This window comes from Lactuca sativa, chromosome 4 (assembly GCF_002870075.4).
Source record: "Lactuca sativa cultivar Salinas chromosome 4, Lsat_Salinas_v11, whole genome shotgun sequence".
Classification (NCBI taxonomy): domain Eukaryota; kingdom Viridiplantae; phylum Streptophyta; class Magnoliopsida; order Asterales; family Asteraceae; genus Lactuca; species Lactuca sativa.
In genome coordinates this window covers 63,921,934-63,949,252 of record NC_056626.2, presented here as the reverse complement: position 1 = coordinate 63,949,252, position 27,319 = coordinate 63,921,934, and the positions used below count along the sequence as shown (strand labels likewise).

General features: G+C 37.7%; 2 protein-coding genes across 2 annotated transcripts; one reads left to right on the top strand and one right to left on the bottom strand.

Annotated features, from left to right (window-relative positions):
* The first annotated feature begins 22,804 nt into the window (after positions 1–22,804).
* On the top strand, positions 22,805–23,736 carry LOC111885661 (uncharacterized). The gene is made up of 3 exons (XM_023881904.2): positions 22,805–22,996; positions 23,352–23,434; positions 23,514–23,736. Exons 1-3 carry the CDS (start codon positions 22,918–22,920, stop codon positions 23,544–23,546), a joined length of 195 nt encoding a protein of 64 aa, XP_023737672.1. The 5' UTR covers positions 22,805–22,917; the 3' UTR covers positions 23,547–23,736.
* A 561-nt stretch (positions 23,737–24,297) lies between these two features.
* Positions 24,298–26,071, bottom strand: LOC111885672 (phospholipase A(1) DAD1, chloroplastic). Its single transcript, XM_023881919.3, has one exon. The coding sequence runs from the start codon at positions 25,567–25,569 to the stop codon at positions 24,298–24,300; it is 1,272 nt and encodes a 423-aa protein (XP_023737687.2). The 5' UTR covers positions 25,570–26,071.
* Between the last annotated feature and the right edge of the window lie 1,248 nt (positions 26,072–27,319).

Sequence of the window (27,319 nt, the reverse complement as noted above, 5' to 3'; positions counted from 1 at the left end):
TCAACAGTCAAAGGACCATAAAGACTACGCCACTTCATGGGTCCTACTTATCCAATTTTAGGAACGTAAGGTCAAATAACTAACATGCAGGACATTGCCACATCGTGGGCTATCCTTGAACGCATGGTGGTAATTCCAAGACAAAATAGTCGCGATTTCAAGCACTGTCACATCGTGGCAAACCCCAGGCCATGTCATGGGTTTTGGCAGAATGCCAAAATCTCCATTAAGTGCTAAATTCCTTCATATAATGGGCTATAATTTTAGATCTAGTTTTTTACTGGCTTCATGGATAAAGTTGGAACTTTATCCATTAGGACTCCATCTGAAACCTAGATCTACAACCCTAAGTCCTTAATAGCATGAAACCTTCCTTAAAACATGCATGGCTTCAAGAGCAAGATCAAGATGCAAACTTTTCCAATCCAACAAGATTATAAGATGATAAAATAAGCTCAATGGGTTCTAGAGTTCACTCAAATCCAAAACACAAGCTCACAAGAACCAAAAAGAGACATGCATGATCGAACTACAAGATCTAGCAAACTAAAGATGAAGATGAAAGTTTTTTACTCATAATGGTCAAGAAATGAAGTTCTTTTTGCTAGATCTACACTTGGTCTCTTCACCAAAACACTTTTCAAGAAACACGGTCTTCAAGCTCCATACCAAAATATGAGAAATGAGACATCATGTAACATCCTGTTCCAAATTGTTTTGTGATTTAAGGCTCGTGGGTCGTAATCTGAATATGAGAAGATTTTGAGATTTTGAAAGAGAAATGTTTAGGCCTTCTTAGATATGGATAGGGTGTATTGTGTGAGAAAAGGGTTCGGGTTGTGCTTTAGGTCCCAAGGGTATCAGCAGGTGTTGGTTTGCGCTTTTCATAAAAATTGGATCCGAGGTCGGGTGGGCTCTGGGATATATAAAGTTGATAGAAGTGTAGAGCTTCTCGTTACCTTTTCGTGGATATAAAGTTCGCCGAAAACGGATATCAGATGAGGAAGATATGCCACTTGGAGGTTTTTGACATAAATGGTCCCTTAAGGAGAAAAGATGGCATGGAAGGCCATGCATGTGAAATGGAAGCGTGTGGATACGCCCAACATAAGGCTGGGTTACGCCCAACATATAAGGGAAATGGTCGTGGGTGCTCCTTGGCATACGCCCAACGTACAGGAGGTACGCCCAACGTACGTCCAGAGTTCAGAAACCCTAAATTTAGGGTGTGCCACTATTTATAGAACATTATAGAGCAAAACCTAGCCTCCATGTTTGTTCCTTAACCTCAGAGAAGCCCTGGAACGTCTCATATTTTCAACCTTGAGTGATTTGGTCTTCAAGAGGTTTATCTTGGTGATGTAAGCTTGGGTTTTCAAAAGAAGAAGTTGGCAAGGCAGAAATTGGGAGCTTGGAGCTCATAGATCTAGAATACCATCATCATTTGGAGCTCTTCTGAGGTATAAAGTTCATAACATTACTCAAGAATGCATAGATCTTGTGTAGTGAAGTTTTGGAGTTGTTTTGGTCCCAAGTTTGGACCTTTATGTTGGAATCTCGTTTTTGAGCTTAGGTTTGCCCCTCTCAGGGCTAAAAGGACCATTTGTATTCATGCATGATGTCTAGCCCTTGTTATGAAAGTATGATGTTGCCTTTTGAGTTTGAGCTTATTTGGTGGATTGCAAGTCACCAAGATTATGACTTTAAGGATTAAGAGGATGATAAGGACCTGGATCTGAATTTGTAGCCTCTGAAATGAAGTAATAAGCACTTAATGGAAAAAGGGCATATCAAAAGGTTACACTGAGCGTACGTGCAAGTACGCCCAGTGTACTTCCCAGTGAGTCGTTACGCTTAGCGTACATAGGTGTACGCCCCCACGTAACTCGTCTGTGTTGGACTTTGTGTTTTGGGCCATGCCTTGGGTTGTTGGGCTATCAATAGTCTGAAGTTATGGGCCAAGGATATATTTGGGCTTAGGGTGAGGCCCATTGGAGGAAGTGGGCCCAGTTTAGTAAAGTGGGCCTTTAGTGGGCTTGAGGAGTGTATCTAATGTTGGGCCTGCCATTTAGTTTGAGAATTGGGCCTTGCGAGGGCCCATTTATTATTGGGCCTTTGTGGGGCCAATGGGTTTAGGACATTGATGGGTTGGTTATTGATCAACCTCTAGACCCAATGAGTGAGAGTTTGAACTTAGTTCTAATTGAGATAATTGTGGGTTTGGCATAGAGTTAGTGGTCGGTACGTAGCCGCAATGTTTATAGGGGTTGTTCATCATCCGAGGTGAGTCTTCTCACTATACGTTACCTAGAGTGGTATTTATGTGTGACCGGAAGGTCTTATGTGCTTGTTTGAGTTATGAATCTTGTCTATGTGATATTATGCTATGAGTTATTCAGACCGGACCGGAAGATCCAACGATACATGAGGCCGGAAGGCAATCAGAGTTATGGCTGGAAGGCAAACAGAGTTATGGGCCCGAAGGCAAATCATGGTAGGAACGGAAGGTCTACCAGAGCCGTGGAGCCGGAAGGTCCACTGAGACACATTGGCCGGAAGGCATCATTGAGTTATAGCCTCGAGTGGCTAGTATGTTGTATGTGGTATTTTGGGGAACTCACTAAGCTTCGTGCTTACCGTATTATGTGTTATGTGGTTTAGGTTTTTATCATGATTGCGGGAAGGCGACGGCTCGATTGTACACACACACACACACAAGAGAAAGGAGTCATGAATGTGGATCCCCCATTTTGATAATTATTTTTGAAAACTATTTTGAAATATGTTATGACAACGACACTTGAGATTTTGGGAATTTTTATATGTGATGTTGATAATTTAAATTTGAAAATATGTTTTGAAAAGTACGTCGTTACAAGTTGGTATCAGAGCCTTGGTTTGAGGGATTTGGATACATCTTCGGGTATGTCTGGACTCAAACTGAGGATTTGAGGAAAGTTTTCAAAAGAAATGATTTTTCTGGAAACGAGTAAAATATTTCAAGAGAAAGCGGAAAAGAGCAGTGTGTACAATCAGCCAGCGCCCGAACGGTGATTTCCCAAAATACTCTTACGTTGTGTGTTGTGATTGTTATGTGATATGTTATGCATGCTAGAGAGTAGGCTAGGTACTTCATATTTTAGGACTAGAGTGGCCTGATTTGTGATACCTTAGCTTAGGAGTTATTGCTATCTGTGATTTGCTTTTGAGTATGTGCAGAGTATGAGTATCCAGTAGGAATCCTTTATAGTGAGGGATCTGAGTAGAGGAGTAATCTAGGAGAGATACCTAGATGATCATTTGAGGAGCCTACTAAGAAAATAGTCAGATACCCGCGAGGGGTGGAGTTTCTTGAGCTCGGTGATATCTTTTGAGTACGAGTATAGCAAGTGGAGTTGTAACCTAGAGTGGTTATACGTGTTGATAGAGAGTAGTCGATGCCCGGATGCTGCTTGATTCGTGATTTGTGGAACTCTCGGTGATGGGAGTCAACTACTAAGTGAATATGACGATATTCAGGAGGTAGATGGCTTGCCTCATTAGGAGTTCTTCAGAAGCTGATGGCGGAGAAGTGTGAGCACCTAGGAAGAGCCTAGGGGGTGACCGTGGTCAGATAAGTGCGCTGACAGGGTAGAGCATTTCACTGGGGAGCGAACACATGTAACGGGATGGACAAATGAGAAGGTTGAGCAGCTACTTAGAAAATTTGGGATGGTCAGTGTGGAAAGTATGGGTAGATGTGGCAGGTAGTATGGGCCCGTACTACTGAAAGCAGAGGACCCATACTTGACACAGGGAGTATTCTGGAGATTCTAAGTAGCAGGCTGGGAGGGAATGTCATGGTACGAGTACCATGATTGGTAGCAGATTGAGGGGTGATGTCATGGTTCGAGTACCATGCTAAGTAGCAGATTGATTGGGAAGCCATGGTTTGAGTACCATGCTTTGTAGCAAATTAAGAAGAGACAACATGGTTCGAGCACCATAGTTTATAGAAGACTGAGATGTGGCCACATGGTTCGAGTACCATGACCGTGGTGGTTAGTGTTACTGGTTCTACTAGTTATTCTGTTGTGTTGGTTATACCAAGATCGGGTGCGATAAAGTATGAGGTCAGAGGGGCCATGTGGAACAAGTTCCAACGAAGCATCCCTTGTGAGGGAAGTTGAGATAATTCCAAGGTATTTTTAGTGATATGTCAGATGAAGTGGCAAGACACAAGGATGAGTAGAGACGGCGTTTATGGAGGATTGCGACCTGAGTTGGGCTATTTCTGTTTCCTGTGGGAAACATAAGAGGTGTTGAGATTTCGGTTTTGAGCCTGGGGGTAAACCTTGCAGGTTAGCATTGATGGCAATCTTCCCCCAGAGATTCTGGGCAGTATGTCTGCCGCAAGGAAATGATATAGCATGAGCAGGCTGTCAGTGGGGACTGAGATAGTCAAGGACCAGGGTGCACTCAATTTGAGTATAGTAGGGCATGTGCCAGCTGCAGCGTCAGAAGATCAAGAGGACTATATTGGGGCGGTGGCTCTTATTGCCTATGATGGGTATCAAATGTGGTAATGAGGACTCCTCTCTTATGATAAATCGCGTGATGGAACATTGGTTGAGGAGTTGAGGATGAGGGGCATGATAGCTCAACATTGTCAGATTATGAGTCAGGGTTACTACTAGACAAATGAGATGTCCAGTAATGGGATGAAATGAGATTCTGTATGCTTAGGGGCAATCATAATGAGAAGTTTCTGAGGATGTCATCTGAAATTCAGGATACATGGAGTTACGGGGTCTCTATCGGGGAGACCATCGAGCATTGAGTAGTACCTTCCAAGAGTAAGTGTGATGTTCCTGGTGGAAACAGTCTATGGAATAGATTATTGATGTGCCAATTGGTGACAGTTCGAACCCTAAGTGTGGGAGAACCGGGTATTTTATTTGAGAGGTTTAGAGACTTGATCAAGAACGGTTAAGGAGATGGATATAGAGACATGCACTATGGATTCATGATACCAGGGTTATTGGTGGTCAAGGTGAGTTGCCGAGGGAGTTAATGCATGTTGCGTTCACGAAGGGATGAGTGTCTGCACGACAGGTGGCCATTGGGCAGAGGCCTTGTGGTAGATAAGAATTTTTCGGGGTTGTTGGTTTGTAGGGATACTTCGACAGTTGAGAAATTTTGGTTTGATGAATGGAGTATTCGATGCTCTTTGGAAAGGTAAGAGATGGTTGGGCAACCAATTTTTGGGTCGGCATGCGTTATCTTGCTTGATTTTTGAGCAATAGTGGAACAAGTGTCGGAGGGTCAACTTCGTATTCTGAGTCGTTGGCGATTTCTCTGTGTTTCAAATTGGGAAATGGAGTATTCCGGGGTTACAAGTTGCACAAAAGGAGGATCGGTTGCGAGATTCCGAGGAAGCAACACGGTATCTGAGTATGATGCCACGGGAATGAGATCAGTGGTAGAGGCATGACATTGCGAGGTGTGATAATGGTGCACCGGGGTATCCGAGTATACTATCCTAAATCTCAGATTATTTTGAGTTTTGAGTTTGAAATGGCAAGTGGTGTATCAAGTATCTATGGTTCCAGTGGGAGCCCCTCGGCCAATTGACATCAAGCGAGATTATTCGAGAATGTGGATTGCAGCAGGGAAAGGTGTTTTGTTATGGTGGATGTCGTAAGAAATAGCAATGCATAATTTAGGTACGTGTTTACACCTATCTATGGTTGGTCTGCAGGGCATGAGTTAATGATCGCAGTGAGGCGTCGACCCGAGGATGGGATTGTGAAGTGGTAAGAGCATGTGCGGTAAGACTGCGAGAGCTGCAGTCTCAATGAGTTAGTGAGAGGTTGTGGTGATGCTACGGGGAACCGTAGTACTCACTATTCAGTGAATGGTTGTGGTGATGCTACGGGGAGCCATAGTACTTACTATTTAGTGAGAGGTTGTGGTGATGCTACGGGGAGCCGTAGTACTCATTATTCAGTGAAGGGATGTTGTGATGCTACGGGGAGCCGTAGTACTCACTAGTCAGAGCATGATGCAGAAGGGTTGTTTTGTGATTTAAGGCTCATGGGCCGTAATCTGAATATGAGAAGGTTTCAAGATTTTGAAAGAGAAATGTTTAGGCCTTCTTGGATATGGATAGGGTGTATTGTGTGAGAAAAGGGTTCGGGTTGTGCTTTAGGTCCCAAGGGTATCAGCAGGTGTTGGTTTGGGCTTTTCATAAATTTTGGATCCAAGGTCGGGTGAGCTCTGGGATATATAAAGTTGATAGAAGTGTATAGCTTCTCGTTACCTTTTCGTGGATATAAAGTTCGCCGAAAACAAATATCAGATGAGGAAGATATGACACTTGGAGGTTTTTGACATAAATGGTCCCTTAAGGAGAAAAGTTGGCATGGAAGGCCATGCATGTGAAATGGAAGCGTGTGGATACGCCCAACGTAAGGCTGGGTTACGCACTTACGCCCAACGTATAAGGGAAATGGTCGCGGGTGCTCTTTGGCATACGCCTAACGTACAGGAGGTACGCCCAACGTACGTCCAGAGTCCAGAAACCCTAAATTTAGGGTGTGTTACTATTTATAGAACATTATAGAGCAAATCCTAGCCTCCATGTTTGTTCCCTAACCTCAGAGAAGCCCTGGAACGTCCCATATTTTCAACCTTGAGTGATTTGGTCTTCAAGAGGTTTATCTTGGTGATGTAAGCTTGGGTTTTCAAAAGAAGAAGTTGGCAAGGCAGAAATTGGGAGCTTGGAGCTCATAGATCTAGAATACCTTCATCATTTGGAGCTCTTCTGAGGTATAAAGTTCATAACTTTTCTCAAGAATGCATAGATCTTGTGTAGTGAAGTTTTGGAGTTGTTTTGGTCCCAAGTTTGGACCTTTATGTTGGAATCTCGTTTTTGAGCTTAAGGTTGCCCCCCTTAGGGCTAAAAGGATCCCTTATGTAGTAAAGTTGCCATCTTGATGCCCCATTTGTATTCATGCATGATGTCTAGCCCTTGTTATAAAAGTATGATGTTGCCTTTTGAGTTTGAGCTTATTTGGTGGATTGCAAGTCACCAAGATTATGACTTTAAGGATTAAGAGGATGATAAGGACCTGGATCTGAATTTGTAGCCTCTGAAATGAAGAAATAATCACTTAATGGAAAAAGGGATTATCAGGAAGGTTACGCTGAGCGAATGTGCAGGTACGCCCAACGTACTTCCTAGCGAGTCAGTACGCTTAGCGTACATAGGTGTACGCCCCACGTAACTCGTCTGTGTTGGACTTTGTGTTTTGGGCCATGCCTTGGGATATTGGGCTATCAATAGTCTGAAGTTATGGGCCAAGGATATATTTGGGCTTGGGGTGAAGCCCATTGGAAGGAGTTGGCCTAGTTTAGCAAAGTGGGCCTTTAGTGGGCTTGGGGGAGTGTATCTAATGTTGGGTCTGCCATTTAGTTTGAGAATTGGGCCTTGCGAGGGCCCATTTATTATTGAGCCTTGGTGGGCCCAATGGGTTTAGGACATTGATGGGCTGGTTATTGATCAACCTCTAGACCCAATGAGTGAGAGTTTGAACTTAGTTCTAATTGAGATAATTGTGGGTTTGGCACAGAGTTAGTGGCCGGTGCGTAGCAGCATCGTTTATAGGGGTTGTTTATCATCCGAGGTGAGTCTCCTCACTATACGTTACCTAGAGTGGTATTTATGTGTGATCGGAAGGTCTTATGTGCTTGTTTGAGTTATGAATCTTGTCTATGTGATATTATGCTATGAGTTATTCAGACCGGACCGGAAGATCCAACGATACATGAGGCCGGAAGGCAATCAGAGTTATGGCTGGAAGGCAAACAGAGTTATGGGCCCGAAGGCAAATCATGGTAGGACCGGAAGGTCTACAAGAGCTGTGGAGCCGGAAGGTCCACTGAGACACATTGGCAGGAAGGCATCATTGAGTTATAGCCTCGAGTGACTAGTATGTTGTATGTGGTATTTTGGGGAACTCACTAAGCTTCGTGCTTACCGTGTTATGTGTTATGTGTTTCAGGTTTTTATTAGGATTGAGAGAAGGTGACAACTCGATTGTACACATACACACAAGAGAAAGTAGTCATGAATGTGGATCCTGGATTTTGATAATTATTTTTGAAAACTATTTTGAAATATGTTATGAAAACGACACTTGAGATTTTGGGAATTTTTATATGTGATGTTGATAATTTAAATTTGAAAACTTGTTTTCAAATTGACGTCGTTACACTTCAAATGGCCAAGAACAAGAAGAACACTTGAAGGGGCTAGGGTTTTTTAAATGGAGAGGTCGGAAGTTGAAAAGAATGCCCTAACTTGAAGTTAAGGTGCGTAAATATGGAGAAAACCCTAAAAATCCATGGGCATGGGCTGCAACGCTCGCCACACTGTGGCTATTTCATTGCCACATCGTGAGGCCTACCCAAAACACACATTCTCCATCTTGCATGCCATGTCGTGGCACTCTATGCGCCACGCCATGACACATGGTTTTTCCACCAAAAACGATGCATTTGACTCCCTTATACCATCTAATGATCCCTTATAGGAAACGAGTGTTACATAATACTATGTCGAACATAACTTTGATTTTGTTATATTTTTTTAAGAGAAAATTACACGAATGGTTCCTGTGGTTTAGGGTAATTTGCTTGTTTGGTCCCTAACTTATTTTTTTCTAACTTGGACCATCCCTATAGTTTAATTTTGTTACGTTGTCGGTACCTTATTGATATAAAAAGACTATTATGCCCTTATATATATCTGTTTTAATTTTATTGTTATTTAGTAATCGTCTTAAATTTTTAAAAAAAGAAAAAATCAACAATCCTTTCCCTTTATACACTGAATCGTCGGATAAAATGCATAAGACATCCCCTATTTCTCAACCTCCGACCTGCTGTTAATCTCACATCGTCTCCTCCTTTCTTGACCAACACCGCCTTGGCTATTTCCGGCGAATGAAACTCCAAATCCATCTGTATCGGTCCATCCTCAAACTAGGCTTTAACTTGTATTTTGAAGGTGAAAGGGTTCATCGATTCATCGAAATAGGTTGTAGTGAATTTGATTTTAGCGACACACTTCTTAAAAATGATTTGACGAAAAAACCAAAATACCGACCCTACTACTTGAATTTCATGTGTGTGAAACAAAGTATCGTCTTTAATACCAACCTTATCTTTCACTGTGAACTAAGAAAATACCAATATTTGACTTTTGATGAGCAAACACAACTTCATGAGATAACCAATTTAATTCACTTTCTATGTACTTATGTATGAGAAGCAGAGTATCGCCTATTAGTCAAATTCCATCAGAATCTTCTACATTTGATAGCTAATTCTCTATTCAAACAACCTAAATGTAAGAATACCAAGGAAACCCAAAAGAACAAGGTGATTCACCCACACAACTCTAGCAAAACTGTAATCGCAGAATATATGAAATACCCAATCACGAAACTAGAAAAACTAAACTCACAGGTGAAGAAGGGTTTTTCACTCATGTCCATTGATTTGGTTTCATATGTATATTAGTATTTTGATTTCAATGATGAAAAATTTTGTTTCAAATCCAATGATGAGGGAAGAAGAAGAAATAGGTTGTTGATGAGCACATGAAGAGACGATAAGGAGGCTATCAAGTTCGAGATCTTAATAGTGATGGGTTTTAGCTATAAGAACATCCTATCTGCTCATACAAACCCTAATGCTTGGATCTAGGTTTCTCTATTGTACATGCAATTCATCCAAGACTATAAACCCTAGATCTAGCATATGATAATCAATATAACATATAATTAGGGTTTAGATCATACCTTGATTGTTATGTAGCAATAACAATCTCAAATCCTTCTTGTATTGACTTTAGAAAGCTTAGAGTCACAAATGTCACTCCTCTAATGGTTCACAAACACCAAGAGCTAGAGGATGAAGAGGAGGAGAGAAGGAGGCTGCCCAAAACGTGTGGAAACCCTAGAAGAAAGCTTGTCCACGTTTTTGGGGCATAAGGGTTCTATATATAGTGAGACTATTAGGGTTATCTAACAAGGAAACCCTAATTTGGATGCTTAAGCCCTAAGCAACCCATGGACTCCTTTCCTTAAAGGCCTTGGACGACTTCTAATGTGTTTCCCCATAGAATTCGTCCACTCCTTAATATAAGGCAATCCATAGCCCAAATTGCAATTATCTTATAATTACAATTCCAGTCCCTTAAGTTTAATTAATCTCTTTTAGTCACAAACTTAATTCTTATTAATTCTTGACTAATATTAATTAAACAATATGATTTCTCCTTTAATATATTATTCCCATAATATATTAATAAATTATATTTAATCCTTTCTCTCCATAATTCATCCTATCAAGTTGCTTTGGTGAAGGCAACCCAAAAGGACCATGCACCATCGGGTCAAGTACATACCAAAATAGTTATGGACTTAGACACTAATCCAACAAACAAGTGTGGTGGTGGTCGAAGACAATATATCGGAATCGATTTCAGGTGTTGTGACCAACGTTAGTATGTCGGAATTGGTTTCCCCAACCCCTTTCTTAACCGGTTTGTAGAAATCGATGCATGTTTGTGTTTGTCTTGATGAAGTTTCCGGTGGGTAGGTAGAAATGGGAGAATTAGAGATACAAGTGGGTGGTGAGAATGGAGGAGGGAAGAGGGGTGGGTGGTGGCGGCCATGAAGGAGAAGACGTTTCCTATCAGTTGCATAGGTTAATAAAAGGAACACATATTTCTTGCAAATGCCTACGTGAAAGAAATAGTAAGACTTCATGGTGTTCCCTTAACGATTGCGTTGAATCATGATAGTCGTTTCACATCAGGATTTGGAAGAGTCTACAAGAGGAAATGGGTACGAAGTTGTGTTTAAGTACAACCTACCATCCACAGACTGATGGTCAGAGTGAAAGGACAATTAAAACACCAGAAGATATGTTAAGAGTATGTACCCTAGAATTTCAAGGTAACTGGGATGAAAATTTACCCATGGTCAAGTTTTCCTATAATAATAGTTACCATTCAATCATTCAGATGACACCTTATAAAGCCTTGTATGGAAAGAAGTGTCGTACGCTGTCTTGTTGGATTGAGGCTGGAGAAAAGCCGTTTATGGGTCCCAAAATAGTCCATCAGACTACTGAAAAGCTAAAAGTGATTAGAGAAAGGATGTTAGCAGCTCAAGATCGCCAAAAAAGCTATGCTTACAAGAAGCAAAGACCAATGATTTCGAAGTTGGAGATTTGGTGTTGCTCATACTTTCACCGTGGAAGGGACTTATATGATTTCGAAAGAGAGGACAGTTGCGTCCAATATTTATTAGGCCATTCAAGCTTCTTTAGAGGATTGGGAACCAATCTTACAAGCTGTAACTGCCAGAAGAATTGGATGGTATTCATAACACTTTATATGTGTATTATTTGAGGAAGTTTATATGAGAAGTTCCCGATATAATTCCACTTTTAGAGTTAAGGATTGATGAAGATAAGAAGTTAAATCAAAGAACCTGAAATGATTGTTGACCGTCAGATGAAGAAATTGCAACACAAGATGGTCGAATTAGTGCTAGTGAAATGGAAACATTCGAATGGGCCGAACCTCACCTGGGAGACAGAGAGTGACATGATGAGTCGCTATCCACATTTGTTTGTTGATGCATGATTCTGAGACGGAATCAATCATCCTAAGGGGGAGAGAATTGTAACGTCTGTGTTTCTGGCTAAGCATTATTATGATGATGTAATAGTTAGGTTCAACAATTGTAACCTATTTGATGTAATAAATAAGAATTATGTGAATATTATATGTTTCATGATTATTATAATATAAAAAAAATAGAAAAAAGCAGTTGAATCGCCTGTAAGTTGTAAAAATAAGTACGCCAAAACACACACACACACACACACACACACACATATATATATATATATATATATATATATATATATATATATATAGAGAGAGAGAGAGAGAGAGAGAGAGAACACATCGTCCCGATCCCGAAAATATAAATTTCGTCGAAATCCAAATCCGTATGAATTAGATATAATTTTTATAAGATATAAACCGCGCACAATGAATGTATGATGTAAAAAGCTACGAAGAGAATAGTTGACTTTTAGATAATGTCACCAAAAAGAAAATCGTAGTACTCCTTAAAACATGAAATTTGAGAAAAATAATGCTAAAAACAGAGTCTGTACGAGAGAGTTATGATTTTTATCAAAATCATTTAATTTTCTAAAAATATGGACGAAAAATAAAGTCAAAAATAGCCGATGGAGTCTAAAAGAAAGTTTTAGATCTCGTCGATAGCTATGCGTGGATATAAAGAACATCAAAAACGGAGTTCGTATGAACGAGTTATAATTTATAATAGCATATTTATGTATTAAAATAAAGTATATATCATATATACTTATACATATGTATATATCATTAGAAATGTATCGATGATGCGATCGTTATAAGACTAGTGTTAAGTACTTTCGACATTAGTTTAGTACAGATATCGTTAAATCTATTTAAAATAGTAGGTGTTTAGTGGTTTAAATAACTATAAAGTCATTTAAGTAACTACAGAGGGTGGTTTTTGAAAATTTAATTACTATAAATAAGAGACTCTACCTCTCATATTTCTTACACCATTCGCTTGATTCAAGAGTCTTTATCTTCTTATCCCCGAGCATTTTGGTCCCTCGTGATTCGACTTCTTTTTCTGTAGTTTTAGTACAGTAAGGTGAACACTGAAGCGCTACATGAATCTTTTTAGAAAAAGATTCAACGATGAAGTTCTGACCATGGAGTTCTAAGTTTTCGCTAGAAACCTTGTAACTTATGTTTAAATTCATTATCATTATTATGAACCTATAAACAAGATTTATAAGTGATTCCAAGTCGTTATACTGATTGATCTACTTATAGGAGAGGTGTTTAAAATGGTCATGTTGGCTTGGTTGTTGGATTTCAGAAAGACTATACGCCGAAATGGTCGTGACTCCCAACTGTCCTACCTGGCTGATCCTTACTTGATAGATCATGAAAGTAAATTTTGAGTTAACAATGAATCTAGACTTTATAATTAGTCACAATAAATATTATACTAAAACTTAGTGATAATAATACTGGGTTTCGTCAAAGGAAAGATAATTCTTAGAAGCGAAGTGCTGCCCGAATTTTGAGTCGTCACTTTAACAAGTGAGTGCATAGTTACTTTCATCTTATACATAGATATGAAATATTTAATATAAATTACATGCTATATGTTTCTATTATCTATGTTCCTGATATCTATGTTGGATGAACGATTTATACATGTTTTATTTGATTTAAAATGTATATGTAGTTTATACATATAATTATGTTGGGTAAAGATTGGTAGATGATATAGATGATGTAAGATGAAATAAATGATGAGATGACTTGATGTTAAAGTTGATCTAGTCATCTAGCACAGTATACATGACGACCACATATTATTCTAGACGGTCCTGTGGAACATTGGCAAGCTCGCAACTTGTAGGTATTTTTGAACTATGTGTTCACCAGGTGTACTTCACCCCCCTCATGGTTGCCTTACTGACATATATTGCTGAGGAATCCCCACAACACTATTGTCAATCTTGAATATAATGCTTAGGCTAGGTCCCTTAAATTAGATGCTTTAGGGACAGAAAATAAGGATAACATAAACGGGTAATCGGGTTGAATGATTTGATGAAATTAAAGAACTTAATTATTTTGGGTTGAAAACCCTATGTACTCACCAAGATCCCAAGCTTGGACCACTCAGTTTCTTGTATTACAAGTAGTGGCACAAGAGCACCGGTGTGATGAACAGATGAGAGAATTATGGATTATTGGCCAGTAGAATAATAGATGTTGTAAGGCCTATGTTGTTTTCCATTTATGCTTATGTACTGTATTGACGATGACATCCCAATGTTTTTTTTTAATATAATTAAAATACTTTTCTTCGGAAATGCTTTGATAACATCTTTATCATATTTTTTGGAACAAATTCCGCAATCTTATTCTTCAAAAGCATACTCCGATTTTAAATAAAGCATAAACAAATCAGTCTTTTCTGGCCGTGAAATTGGGGATGTCACAATTGGTATCAGAGCATTAGTTTAAGCGAACTAGAAATTTGTAGGATTTCTAGAATTAAACTTAGAATGTTAAGCGATGATAGTGAGATGAGTGTCTGCTATATTTAGGAAATATATAGACACGAGCACTAGCATATTTTAGAAAAGATGCCTAAATTGTTTTTATGTGCTAAATGATTTATATAAAATGTATTATATGCCTTATGATGCTATTATTTTCTCGGATCTATGGTCTAATGCCGACCGGATATGGAAACTTTATGTGTTCAGATTTCTAAACGTTTATCTACGATATTATATATAACATGTAACTTTTTGGAGAGATAAAGAGGATTTAAACGTCTATCGTAAATAAAGGTCTTAATTCACCTGATTTGGTGTATAGATCATCATGGTGAGAACTTGCAGCAGATTAGGAAACGCTAATGGAATCCTGCAGCCTGAGCCATGAGTGACTGAGCGTGCACCGGAGGTAGTAGCTGCACTAGAGCAATCATGATGGAAGGAGTCCATGCAATGATTCGGGGAAGAGATGAGACAAATTTTGCTTAATAGGGATGAGCCTATTGTACCATTTGTGCAACCTGATCTGAACATTGAACAGTCAGATGAAGGAAATTACAACCGTACTGTGAGTCAAGTTGAACCCCGAGTGGTAAGGAGGAACGAACCGGATAGAGGGATTAATAGGGATGGGCGTATGTATAAGAACTTCTTGGGTACCAAAACACCAAGTCTTTCTGGAAGCGCAAAACGAGTAGAGATTATAGACTAGATCTCCGAAATGGAGATGGTATTTGAAAGCTGAAACTGCAACAACAAGTAGAAAACTGTCTTTGCAGTCAAAGAACTAAAGACCGGAGTTTTAAGTTGGTGGAAGTTGTTGGCAGATATAATGTCATGGAAAGAAGCTCTAAGGATGTCTTGGGCATTTGAGTATTTGATTTTTCAACCTACGATTTATATGCTTCATAGATTTGGATCTACAAATTATCATTCAGAAACTTGTCTGACCAGTAATGACTTTTGATGTTTGGATCTTTTCGAGTTTTGCACTTTTACTTCCTTCAGATTGGTTACATATGGTCTCAAACCATCATTCATACCAATTATAGGTTTAGACCGGTTCATTTCAATTTTCAACTTTGATTGAAGAGTCATTGGTTGTGCTTTAGGAGTTCAGGTTTGCATTTTGGTTATCAACATCACTTCGGTTTAACATTATGGTTCTTCAGTAGAAAATTTTATCACATATATTCTACATTATTTGTTCAGTTCGGAAATACATCATCAAGTCTACCCATGAACAGAAAATACTATCCTTATTTTACGGGTATTCTCCATCATATCCGACATATTATCTTGCCTGATTTCATGATTATTTTTTTTTATCATTATTGCATTGTTGATCAAAAATAGGGGGAAAATCATGAGCATTTAAGCATTTGTTGTGACTTTTAGAGTTTAGATTCTTGAAGACATCTAGGGAAGAAGATCGGTTAGTAATGGAGGTATCTAATTGGTATTGGCCTAATATCTATATGGTAGTAGTTGTGCTGATTGAAGTGTGATTTTCATTTTATGAGTTGAAAAATCCTCGGTGGAAATCTTGGGCAAGACTTCAGTTGCGGATTCAGATTTATTTGGTATTCATTACTTTGACTTGTTACATGAATCTATTGGATTTCTCATTTGTGTTTGCATCCAGATTTCGGGCGTGTTCGACACGTAGAGTTTGGGAGCTTCTAGCTTCTATCATTTGTCAAACCGCTCCATTTTGAACAGAAAGCCTTGTTTGACACGACAAACTTATAGCATTTAGTTTAAACAAAATGATCTAAATCTAAATGCTACTTCATGTAGCATTTAACAAAATGCTACAAGCTACAAGCTACAAGCTACCCACTACAAGCTATCTGCTACCAACTAATTTTTCCTAACACACCCTTCATGATTTCAAGTTGGGATTTGCGATATTTTGAAGACGAAGATTATCTTGGTGATGTGACATAACACTTATTTTGATCTTCCAATCAAAATTTTGGCATTGCTAGATCCTGTTTTCAAACTCATATTATTTATTATTCAGACTTTACTTTGTGATGCTTCACATTTTCAGCAGGTTATTTTTCTGAGATTATTTGGTGCATTATCACTCGAGTTCGGAATGTTGAAGATGTTGTGTGATCCGATATTGAGATCTTCAGTTCTACAGTCGAGGGGGAAATTGTGAACATGATCGATTGTTGGGGACTGATCAGTTTCGAAGATTGGGATTTCATATTTTTATTTAGAGTTGGTTCCTATGTATGTTCTTTAATGCCAGAGATTCTAATTCCAGATTCCAAGATCACAAAAACTTCAACTTTTCTGAGACACTTCAGCACCAAAACATGCCTGTCGGATGTTCTGCCTTTTATCACTGCTTATTGCCCTCACCATTTCTGAGCATTTATGGGGAGATTGTTAGAGCATGAAAATTCTCTACAATGATGAGTGATTTATTATGTTTGAATATTCCCTTTTATGGAAAGCATATTCCATCCACTAGTATATAAAGTGGAGGTGAGTGGTCATTTATGTAAGAGTGCACATATGTAGACTTTAGACTAGAGAGAGTTTGGATGGGGTCTCTCCGCATCCATGAGTGTTCTTCATGTAATATGTTGTTTCTCTCTATCTATTCATGATAGTTTACACACATATTTTGTTCATCATTATTCATACATGTTATCTTCTTGATATTATATTTCCGCACAAATCTAATTGAGAAAATGGGATCTTACAAAAATTTAGAAAACAAAGATCAATGGTAATAAGCAGATATCAAGAAAGGATGATGACTAGGATAGTCAGATAATGGTTGTGAGTCTTTAAGACCACCGAAGTGGTTGGTCGTGATTCTTCAGGACCGGGGGGATGATAACAAAAGCAATCTGGCATCAAAATCCCAATAGTTAGATAAGCGTCACGACGTATCGTAAAAGAATTGCTCAAACAACAGTTGTACCTTGATATAAATAACATAGTTAGAGCCTTGTGAGAGGGATAACAAGAGACCTAGTGTTTATAATCAAGCCTTGTTATGAGTCTGTTGCCAATATTAGAATATTGGTTCCAGACTTTTCAACTCACAAAACTCGTTGTACTAAGTTTTGGTTAAGATTCAGGATGATGGAACACCTGAACTAGGTTGGAATACCATTTGTAATCTAAATTCGTGTGTATTTTATCAATATAATGTAAGCCTTTTTAAGGTATATTACGAAAATTACATTCCGTTAGGATGTCATAGATAAATTTCTTTAATTAATCGTCTTGTATCGAGTCGACTATGTTCCTGATTAAAAGAACAAACTAATATTTCACATCTGAAGGAGACCGTTGGTCGTAGGGTATAGATTCTAGAAAGTCCAAATCGACGAGCTCCCGGTTCTTGAAAACTTCACGAGGAGTTTGGGAGTACACCTAATGTAGAAAAGGGAGTTTTACGGCCAAATAAGTATGGAGGGACGAATTCGATGCAGCAACATCGGCTTGATCATGAGTTGATCTCATGAAACCCCAATATGATAGTATATGAATTATATTAAGGTGCACTAGGAGTAGGATTTCGGGGACTAAATCTATATAAATGGGGGAGAGTTGTAAAACCCCATTTTCGCTTTACAGTATGATCGACCAATCATGTAAATAAACGGTTGTGATAGAGGACTATTTAGGATGAATAATCCTAACAAAAGTCGTACCAATCACAAAACTAAGAGTGTGTGTATAGAGAACGTCAAAATCTTACTTCATAAGAGGAAGTTATGATTTTTAGAAGTTTCAGTGAATCAATGCATGGCATAGAAAACGAAATACAGATCGGTTGATTGTTAGGAAAAATACTCTAAACGAGACTTGAAGATCTCGTCCATACGATTCTGTTGATATAAATACAGTCAAGAATGGAATTCATATGAGAGAGTTATGATTTTTATATGAGATTTAACAGTCTAACCTGTTAAGAATATAGCTTTTAAAAATAAAGTAAGAATTAGCTGACGGAGTCTAAATGAAAGTTGTAGATCTCATCGATATTTATGCGTGGATATAAAACCCATCGAAAATAGAGCTCATACGGAGAAGATATGAAATTTCTATGAAATCAGAAATCTTTAAGCGCAACCACCCGCACAGACTAGATGCATGGCATGCACTAACACACCAGCTAGATTTTTCCATGTGTCATTTTCTGCATGGAGCCATGTTAGCACCCCCGCCCAATTGCATGGCACAAACCCAAGCATGTGCACGACGTGAACCCCAAAATCAGCTATAAATAGGCGACAATTTTCATTCATTTCTCACATCTCTTTTCCTCCAAAACCTCTCTGGAACTCTCTCGTATTCTCAGTCCCTTTACTTTCTAGTTTCCGACTACTTTAGCGAGGCCCTGGAGCGGCTGAGATACAAAGCTTTTTAGATCAAGGTTCTTCCCGCATAATTTTTGGTTTCCGCTAGGATCCCTGTAAGTTAAGCTACGATTTAGTGTAACTTATATTTATATTCATAGACATTGTTATGGATTTATTTATAAATAAGAGTTATTAGTAATTCCAGTTATAATGTTGATTGATCGACTTACGGGAGAGGTGTCCAGAATGGTCACGTTGGCTTGGTTGTTGGAGTTCAGAAAGACTATATGCCGTAATGATCCTTCCTCTTGACTGTCCAACCCGGTTGATCCTTATTTGATATAAATTTCAGTATTCATTGGGATTAGTGAAGGAACTAGTTTTCATTACCAGATCGTCATAAAAACTAATAAGTTAAAGTATTATATGTTAATACTTGTTTGGCACGTCACCCTTCATGTTGGAGGGATATCCGTCAATCATCTAAGCAATTGTCTAGTGAGTTACCTCACTATCATGTGTACTGCAATATATATCCATGTATGTTTGGATATAAGAAATTGTAGGATAGGCTGGTAGTATAGTATCTTTGGGCCAAATGTGATTATGCTTAAGTTAGTTGGAGGTGGTTGCAATATGTTATTAGGCAATTAGATTAGTTTAGTTAGTTGCTTGTTTTTAGACTGTTGATCTGTTTGCTATATATGTATTGATATGTTATGTGGAGAGTTGAGGTAGCATACCAAATTTATGCTGAAGGCAAAGGGGTGAGTTGATGACAATAGCAATTTAAGAGATTATGAGCCTAGAAAAGGGCTATAGCAACTTAAGCGATTGTGAGCCTAGAAAAGGGCAATAACAACTTAAGCGATTGTGAGCCTAGATACTTAAAAGGCGAGGTCATGACAATAGAAACTTAAGAGATTGTGAGCCTAGAAAATGGCAACATCAACTTAAGTGATTGTGAGTCTTGATACTCGATATATGCATGTATATGTATTGTTTTATACGGTATTTTGGGGAACTCACTAAGCCTCATGCTTAACCAGTTGTTACAAATGTTTTTCAGGCACTCCATTAGTTCGTTAGAACGGCAAGGTTCAACTGTACACATGTGCATTCACAATCATGTTTCCGTACAATTTAATAATACCCTGATAAATAAAAATGAAAATTTTGGTTTGAAAATCAGGATGTTGCAATCGTTATCATAGAGATCGGTTGATTGTTTTGCAAAACAGTCTAAACGAGAATTGAAGATATAGTAAATAGGATTATGACGACAAAAGACAGTCAAGAACGGGATTTGTATGAAAGAGTTATGATTTTTGTACAAACTTTAATAGTCCAAACATCTAAAAAATATAAATTAAAAAATAAAGTGAGAAATGGCCTACACAGTCTAAATGAAAGTTGCAGTACTCGTCGATAGCTATGCGTGGATGTAAAGAACGTCGAAAACATAACTCGTATGAAGAAAATATGAATTTTCAAAAATTTAGAAAATCGCATGCGCGCCCGAGGCGTGGGGCACACTTTTAGAAGTCGCCGACGTAGAACCAGTAGAAGCATGCCACATGTCGTGAGCAGGGAAGCTGACCAAATCTAGGGCGCGATGCGCCAATAAAAAATTACGCCTATATAAGCCCCTTTAGCTCCATTTTAGTCCTCACACTATCCAATCCCACCCCCTCTCTGTCTTGAATTTCTACTCCTTTGGTCCGAAAATTTTCTAGTATTTAGGATATTCTGACTAGATCGAAGGTCTCTGAGAGCCCAACAATTAGAAGTTATCGGGTGTGAGTTATGCCAATGTAATTTCCAGACTTTTTTCAGGGAAATCTATGTAAGTTAAGTCGTACTTATGTTGTTGTCAGTGTAACTTATATTTATATTCATATTCTTTCTTATAAATCTATGTATAAGATTTATCATTGATTCCATGTCAAAATACTGATTGATCTACTTATAGGGTTGATGTCCAGGCTAGATTAGTGAGATGTTTAAAGTAAGGTTTTCAAACAGTATACTTTGTATACCAAACAGACCCTACCTTCGATATGATCTTACCTGGTTGCTCCTTATCAGCTATAGCTCAGTAGACATTGGGATTGTTGAGGAATCTAGACTATCATTAGTCATAAGGAATATAAGAGTAAGACTTAGTGATAATCATACCTAGGTCACATCAAAGGAAAAGCTAAGGTGTTAGGCAAAGCACTGGCCAAATTTAGATTCATCCACTTTAAGAAGTAGGTGCATAATTACTTTCATCTTACGTATAGATATGAATTATTTAGATAATTAAGTGCTATATGTGCCCATTATCTGTGATTATGACCTTATGTGTTAGATGAAACTATATGAGATGATTTTATTTAACCATATATGTATTTTCATACTTATAATATATTGGGTAGTGAAGGATGTTAAGAGATGAAAATGATAATGAGAGTTCATGCATTTCATAGTACTATTGTACTAGCATTATAGCCACCTAGTAGGGTATCGATGATGACCATAGACTATTCTAGACAAGTATGGTCAAACATGGACATACTTGCAACCTGTAGATGTTTATAAGCCATACATGGGCAGGTACATAACTTGTAAGTGTTAATAAATTGTGTGCGGACAGGCTTACAACATGTAGGCATTAATGAATCGTATGCGAATAGGTCTACGATCTATAGGTGTTACTAAACTGTACATGGGCAGGTCTCCAACCTGTAGATGTTAAGGAGTTGCATACGAACATGACTACGACTTGTAGGCATGGATGAACCATTCATGAGGGTACTTTGTTCACCCCATGGTTGTCTTATTAACACATATTACTAAGGAATCCCCGAGGAAGTATTGTTCACTCATAGGTCCTTTAGGATAGATCCCTTGAAGTCATCAATTTAGGATCAAGGAGTGAGAATAATGAGAATGAGTAACTAGGTTATTTGTTTGATGCAAAATATATAATAAAAACAAATCAATTATATTATTATGGGTTGAAAACCCTATGTGCTCACCAGACTCTCAAGCCCGACCTACTTAGTTTCTTTGTATCACAGGAAGCAATACCAAGGTACTTGGATAGTGATGTTTGGATCTAATGAGAGATTCAATGAGATGTAGGCCATTAGTACAAAAGATGCTGTAAGGGGTGTGATGATTATCTTTATGCATATAGTTCTTGTATAAGTTATGACCTCACAAATTTTTAATAATCAATGAAAACAGTTTTTCGAGAAAACTTTTTATGTGACAAATTCCGTCTTATAAAGAATACTTTGTTTTAAAATAAGCATAAAGAAAATGTCTTTTTGACCCGTGAAAGTAGGGATGTCACATTTTCCGATTTACTCTCGCCTTCTCACTCTTCTCACAGTTCAATACCAACAACAAAGTCTCAGTTTATCTCCGTCAATCAGAATGGAGAGGAAGACCACACACCATGCTCCAAATCTAGGAACCAAGGTTAGAACAATTTACCATCATCATTGATTTTCTGTCTGTTCTCTTTCTTCTATTCTCTTTTTATCTTCCCGTTTCTTCGTCTGTGCCGAAAGTAGAAAAAGAAAGTTATTGACATGCTTCCCGTCGGAGCAATCACCATTGATTGCGTGGTCCAATACCATCTCCAGTGTCGTCCCCATTTGAATCGGAAATTGAGGTACTATCCTTTGAGTTGGTTTGTTTTACCTTTTTTTATTGATCGATTTTTCCTATTGGTATTGATCTTGGTACTATGTATTATTCTTCCCCTATGTTTGTCTCACCGATGTTGGACTCTCACCGATGTTGGACTACGACACTGAGGGAGAATAGACAACGATATTATGATGTTGTAAACTCTGATGAATCCAATGGATTGACTCTACTCTAGGTTCATCTTCTTTTATGTTGATTAAATGCATGTTTGATATACGATTGTACACTTGATTTTTTAATATAAATTTACATTAAATTATTTAAGAATGAAGTGTATCAGTGCTTAGGGATATGCCTATATGACTTTGTGACCATTGATAAAATTATTCAGTTCATGCATGCATTAATATCTTATATGTAGTCTGAACTGCTCGTATATTTAAGATACTAAACTTATAATTCTTGAGAAATGTCGCATTTTTTTAAGTATATGAAAAAATTGGTAAATACGAAAAGTAAGCTATTTATTTTAATTCTTTAATAATTAATTATGTGGCAATATATTGAATATCAACGTAACAAAAATATTATATTCCATTCAACTTCCGACCCCACCCGATTCTGATTGCGCACGAACAAAAAAAAAAAACAACAGTGCCAACGAACACAGAGAAAGCGAGAAATTTTCACAGAGATCGAGCAAAGAGGAGGAAGCGATATGGCAGTGATGGATAAACTAAAGATGTTCGTTGCTCAAGAGCCAATTGTTGCTGCTTCATGTCTCCTCGGTGGCGTTGGTACCTTTCCTCTTCTTTTTATTGAACCCTAATTTATGTTCCTTTTCTCGATCAAATTCAATTTGGATGTAATTCCAGCGATATATTGCAGTGCACGATTCATCTGTTTCACCATCCTGTTTCTATGATCTGATATCTGATATCGATCTAGTAACCTTGCATTGTTAAAAAAACGGAAAGCATGTTGATTCGTATCACCTCTGCCCTGAAAGATAATTTTCACATTTGATTTTGGAAATTAGAATTGATACCTATATTCTTAGGTTTTTAGTTTCAAAATGTGTTACCTTTGTAGATTACCTGGAAAGTGGAAACCACACCATAAGTGAAACCTTTGTGAATTGTGAACTTTCAGGTCTATTCCTTCCAGCCGTGGTGAAGCCTATGCTGGATTCATTTGAATCTTCCAAGCAAGTTCGTCAACCTGCTTTAAACGATGTGAGTACTAAAAATTGGTTTTATAATGACTTTCATTTTTAGCTTTTGATTTTAAATGATAGTTGTAAAATCATTGCAGGTGGTTGCAGGTATAACTGGTAAAAAGAAGTGATGATTTAAGAGTAGAATTCAACACAAAAGAATGATTTGTCAATTCTTTGGGTCAATGTTAGTTAAATTATTTGATTACACTTGAATTCGAACATGTTCTGGTTTGGCTAAACCAGTTTTCTCAAGTATAAATGTTTTTAAACAATATGAAATAATGATAAATGCAAGATATGGCAATGTACTTTTATTTATTTGTTTATTATAGCATCTTACTTATATTTTATTATTATCACAACAATTTAGTTTCATTTTTTTTTTCTTATTAAGACTTTGTACTTTGATAAAGTCACCCAATTATAGCATTGTATTTGCAATTTTTCCTTATTAAGAAATTGTACTATAAAATACCTGGCTCTATTATAGCAGTAAAAATATCATTGTATTTGGATGATTGCTATAATTAGGTCGTTTTTTCAAGTACAATACTGAAATAGGAAATGATGAAGATATGATTTTATAAATTATAATAAACAAATAAATGAAAATGCATTGCTATTTCTTGCATTTAACACTATCAATTAGATGTAAGATGACTAAAATGAGCAAAATGTGTATGTATTTAAATATACACCATTTACTTGACAGTTGACTAAATCTTGCACAGAATACTAATTAATTCCCATGATTGGAAATGAAACGTAAGTATGAGACTAAGTGAGTCAAACTTATGCAAGGGTAATGTTATAAAATGTCACATTCCCAAAGAATCTTTTTCAAATAAAAAAATAAAAAATGATTTTATTTAAAAACTGTTATGTGGGAGGAACAGTAGAAGCTTTATTGAGCATCATTCTTGCACTTGCCCTAAAAGGGCAAGATGAGCTCACAAATCCATTTACTAGATGTAGATATGTCTTTAAATCATGACACGTGGCAACATCAATACTGTTCAACTTTAATGATGCGCGACTGCTTAGTCGTAGCTCATGTCCAATGTTAGCATAAACCCATCGTTTATCATTTACACATTTCTGTATCCAACTTGGCAAATGTTCCATGCGAGGTTTCTGTTTTTTCGCCACGTCATCATGGTCTTCCACGAAAAAACCTGGTACTCTCGTAATAAGGTCATCCGAATTCACAATCCGTAGAATCTTTGTCCCTTGTAGTTCTAGATTATGCCGGAAACTCCGGTTCCCAACCCGGGGCCCACCAAACGAGATAACCGAGAGATGTAACGCGTGTTTGATTGTATTTTTAATATCGTAAGCCGCTAAAATAGCTAAAGAAGCACCTAAAGAATGTCCTGTGATGGTGACACTTAACGGCTCGTCACCGTACGTATCAACTATTCTTAAAAGTTCGTCTGTTACTGATTGCTGTAAACTTTGGCATACCGACGTGCTCGACGTGTATAAACTTAAAACTCCGCTTTCCACCATCGGAGTGTCGTGTTGTCCGTTCGACAACTTATTGTTGAACGGACAACGAGTCAGAGTGGCTCGCAGATTCTCGAGCCACTCTAGACAGGTCCCAGTCCCACGCAATGAGATCACTATGTCTCGTCTACCGAGTCTAGTGATCTCATTCTGGTCCTCGCAAACTGCGACATAACCGATCCAACTAGACCGCTCTCCAATCCCTCTTACCCAAGATGGCATTGGAATCGATGATGTGGCGTATAAGTTTTTCGTCACACGGTATCCACTATCGTCAACTTTTGAGTCGGTGACATGGCGTGTAGAGTAACTTGGTGAAGGAGGGTTGGAATCGAAACATTTGTATGCCGCCTCGATAAAACTCCCATACCGTATAATCTCGTCACGTAAACCGTCATCAAGTGGGTCCAATAATCCCTCCCAGTTTTTCGACCCGTGATACTCTTTCCATCTCTTACCGAGTCGACTCAGTGGTGGTTGCGTCTGATGACCTTCCGAGTCAATAACCCATTTACTTGGAGCTCGAGTGACGCGTGTTGGTTGAGCTGTCTTCATGGACAGTGTAGACCGCCTTTGACATAGTGGTTCGGGTGGTGGCTTAGCCATGGGTGCGAATGGTTGAACCGATTTCATACTAAGTGTCATGGTGAAGGTTTTAAAAAACCAAAGTTAGATTTGAATGTGGTTTTTAAGATTAAGTGTTGGGCATGCATATATATAGTGTTGAAGTGTCTGTGTGTTGCTAAAAAAAGCACCAATGTTGGCTTGCTATTCCAAGAAGCTGTATAATGAAGTTGGGTGTTTCTCCATTTTTAGTAACAAGATTTAAGTCCAAGTGTAATTGTACTTTTTAAGACGTGATAAACTTTATACAATAATTATACATGACATGCATGTAAATTGTCGACGCATATTTTATATAGTCATATACGTCTTGAAACTATTAACTTTTGTATATGACTTATCATCAAGAAGCAACTATTACTCTTGTGAAAGGAACAAAAAAAGAAAAAAAAAAAACCGCCCTATAGCCTATAGGTGGCAAGAAAAGAATTTTCTATGGACAACGGCTGTATCGTTCAAAGTTCAAACCTTACGTTCTAAGAGATTATAGTGCTTTTTTAACAAAAAGTAAAAATAAAAAAATTCATGTACGATATTCTCGAAGGTCACCTATGTTGTACTTAAAAATGTGTTCTATATCATGAAACATTTATGAAAATATGTTGTTCTTAAATGCCATTAAAATTTATTGTAATTACAAGACAAGTGACTTCATTTACATTATTTACATACCGTTTACTAAAAGTTTTCATTATATAAGATTTTTATTTTATTTTATTTTTGAAACCGTGGTTTTATAAAGAAGATAAACGAGCCCCCTGCCAAAGAGAAAAAGGCAAGGTAAGTCAAACAAACAAAAGATTACAAAATTTTAAACGGGCAGCAGATACGATCAGACCAGTTACATAAGCCAAAATTATCCAAACACTTAACCCAATTAAACACCATGGTGATTATGTGATCCACCATCTTCGTAAGGGGTGGAGAACGCGTTGTTTAAAGAGCCTATCGTTTCTTGCTTTCCAGACATTACAAAGGGCACCATAAATAATCACAATAAGGAGTTTCATTTTCTTTGGACAATATCCCCAATTTGCAACAAAATCAATGACCTCCTTAACCGAATTGAAGTTTTGAGCAGTCACACCATCTAAAAATCCACCACATGAACTCAAGTGCGTAAGGTCACCTAACAAGAATGTGATCACTAGAGTCAATGCCATTGTGACAGAGATTGCATGAAGTAGAAGGAATAGAGACACCACAGTGAATGAGGGTGGTAGCAGAAGGAATGCAATCCATACACGCTCTTCAAATAAAATAGATAACTTTGAGGGGCACCAAGTTCAAGTAAATAGTTGGGATATCTATCTTGCGAGCGAGCTTAAAATTTTCGTATTTCCATAATAATGATTTTAACTCGTATGGGGCACTTAATATTGTAAGGAAATGAAACATTTTCATAATTAACAATTAAAATGTTAATTGTACTACAAGTCACATTAAACTTTGCAATTATTTATTTATTTATTTTGTGATCAAAAGGAGTGGCACATTATGTTTCATATTGTTACAATCACTATTCACTTGTGATATTAGTTTGCCTTGTACAATAAAAATATGTATGTTAAAGTGTATCATGCCAATGATAAATCATAAAAAAATTAATAATATTTTAAGCGATTTAAACCTTGAATCTTATTTTAAAGAATTTTGCCAGTCAACTACTATAATTATCATGTATTCATGTTGGGACAATAAGTTATTATTATTAATGGGATATTTGAGACATTTATTAAAGAACAAATTTCACAAAATCACTAAATTTATA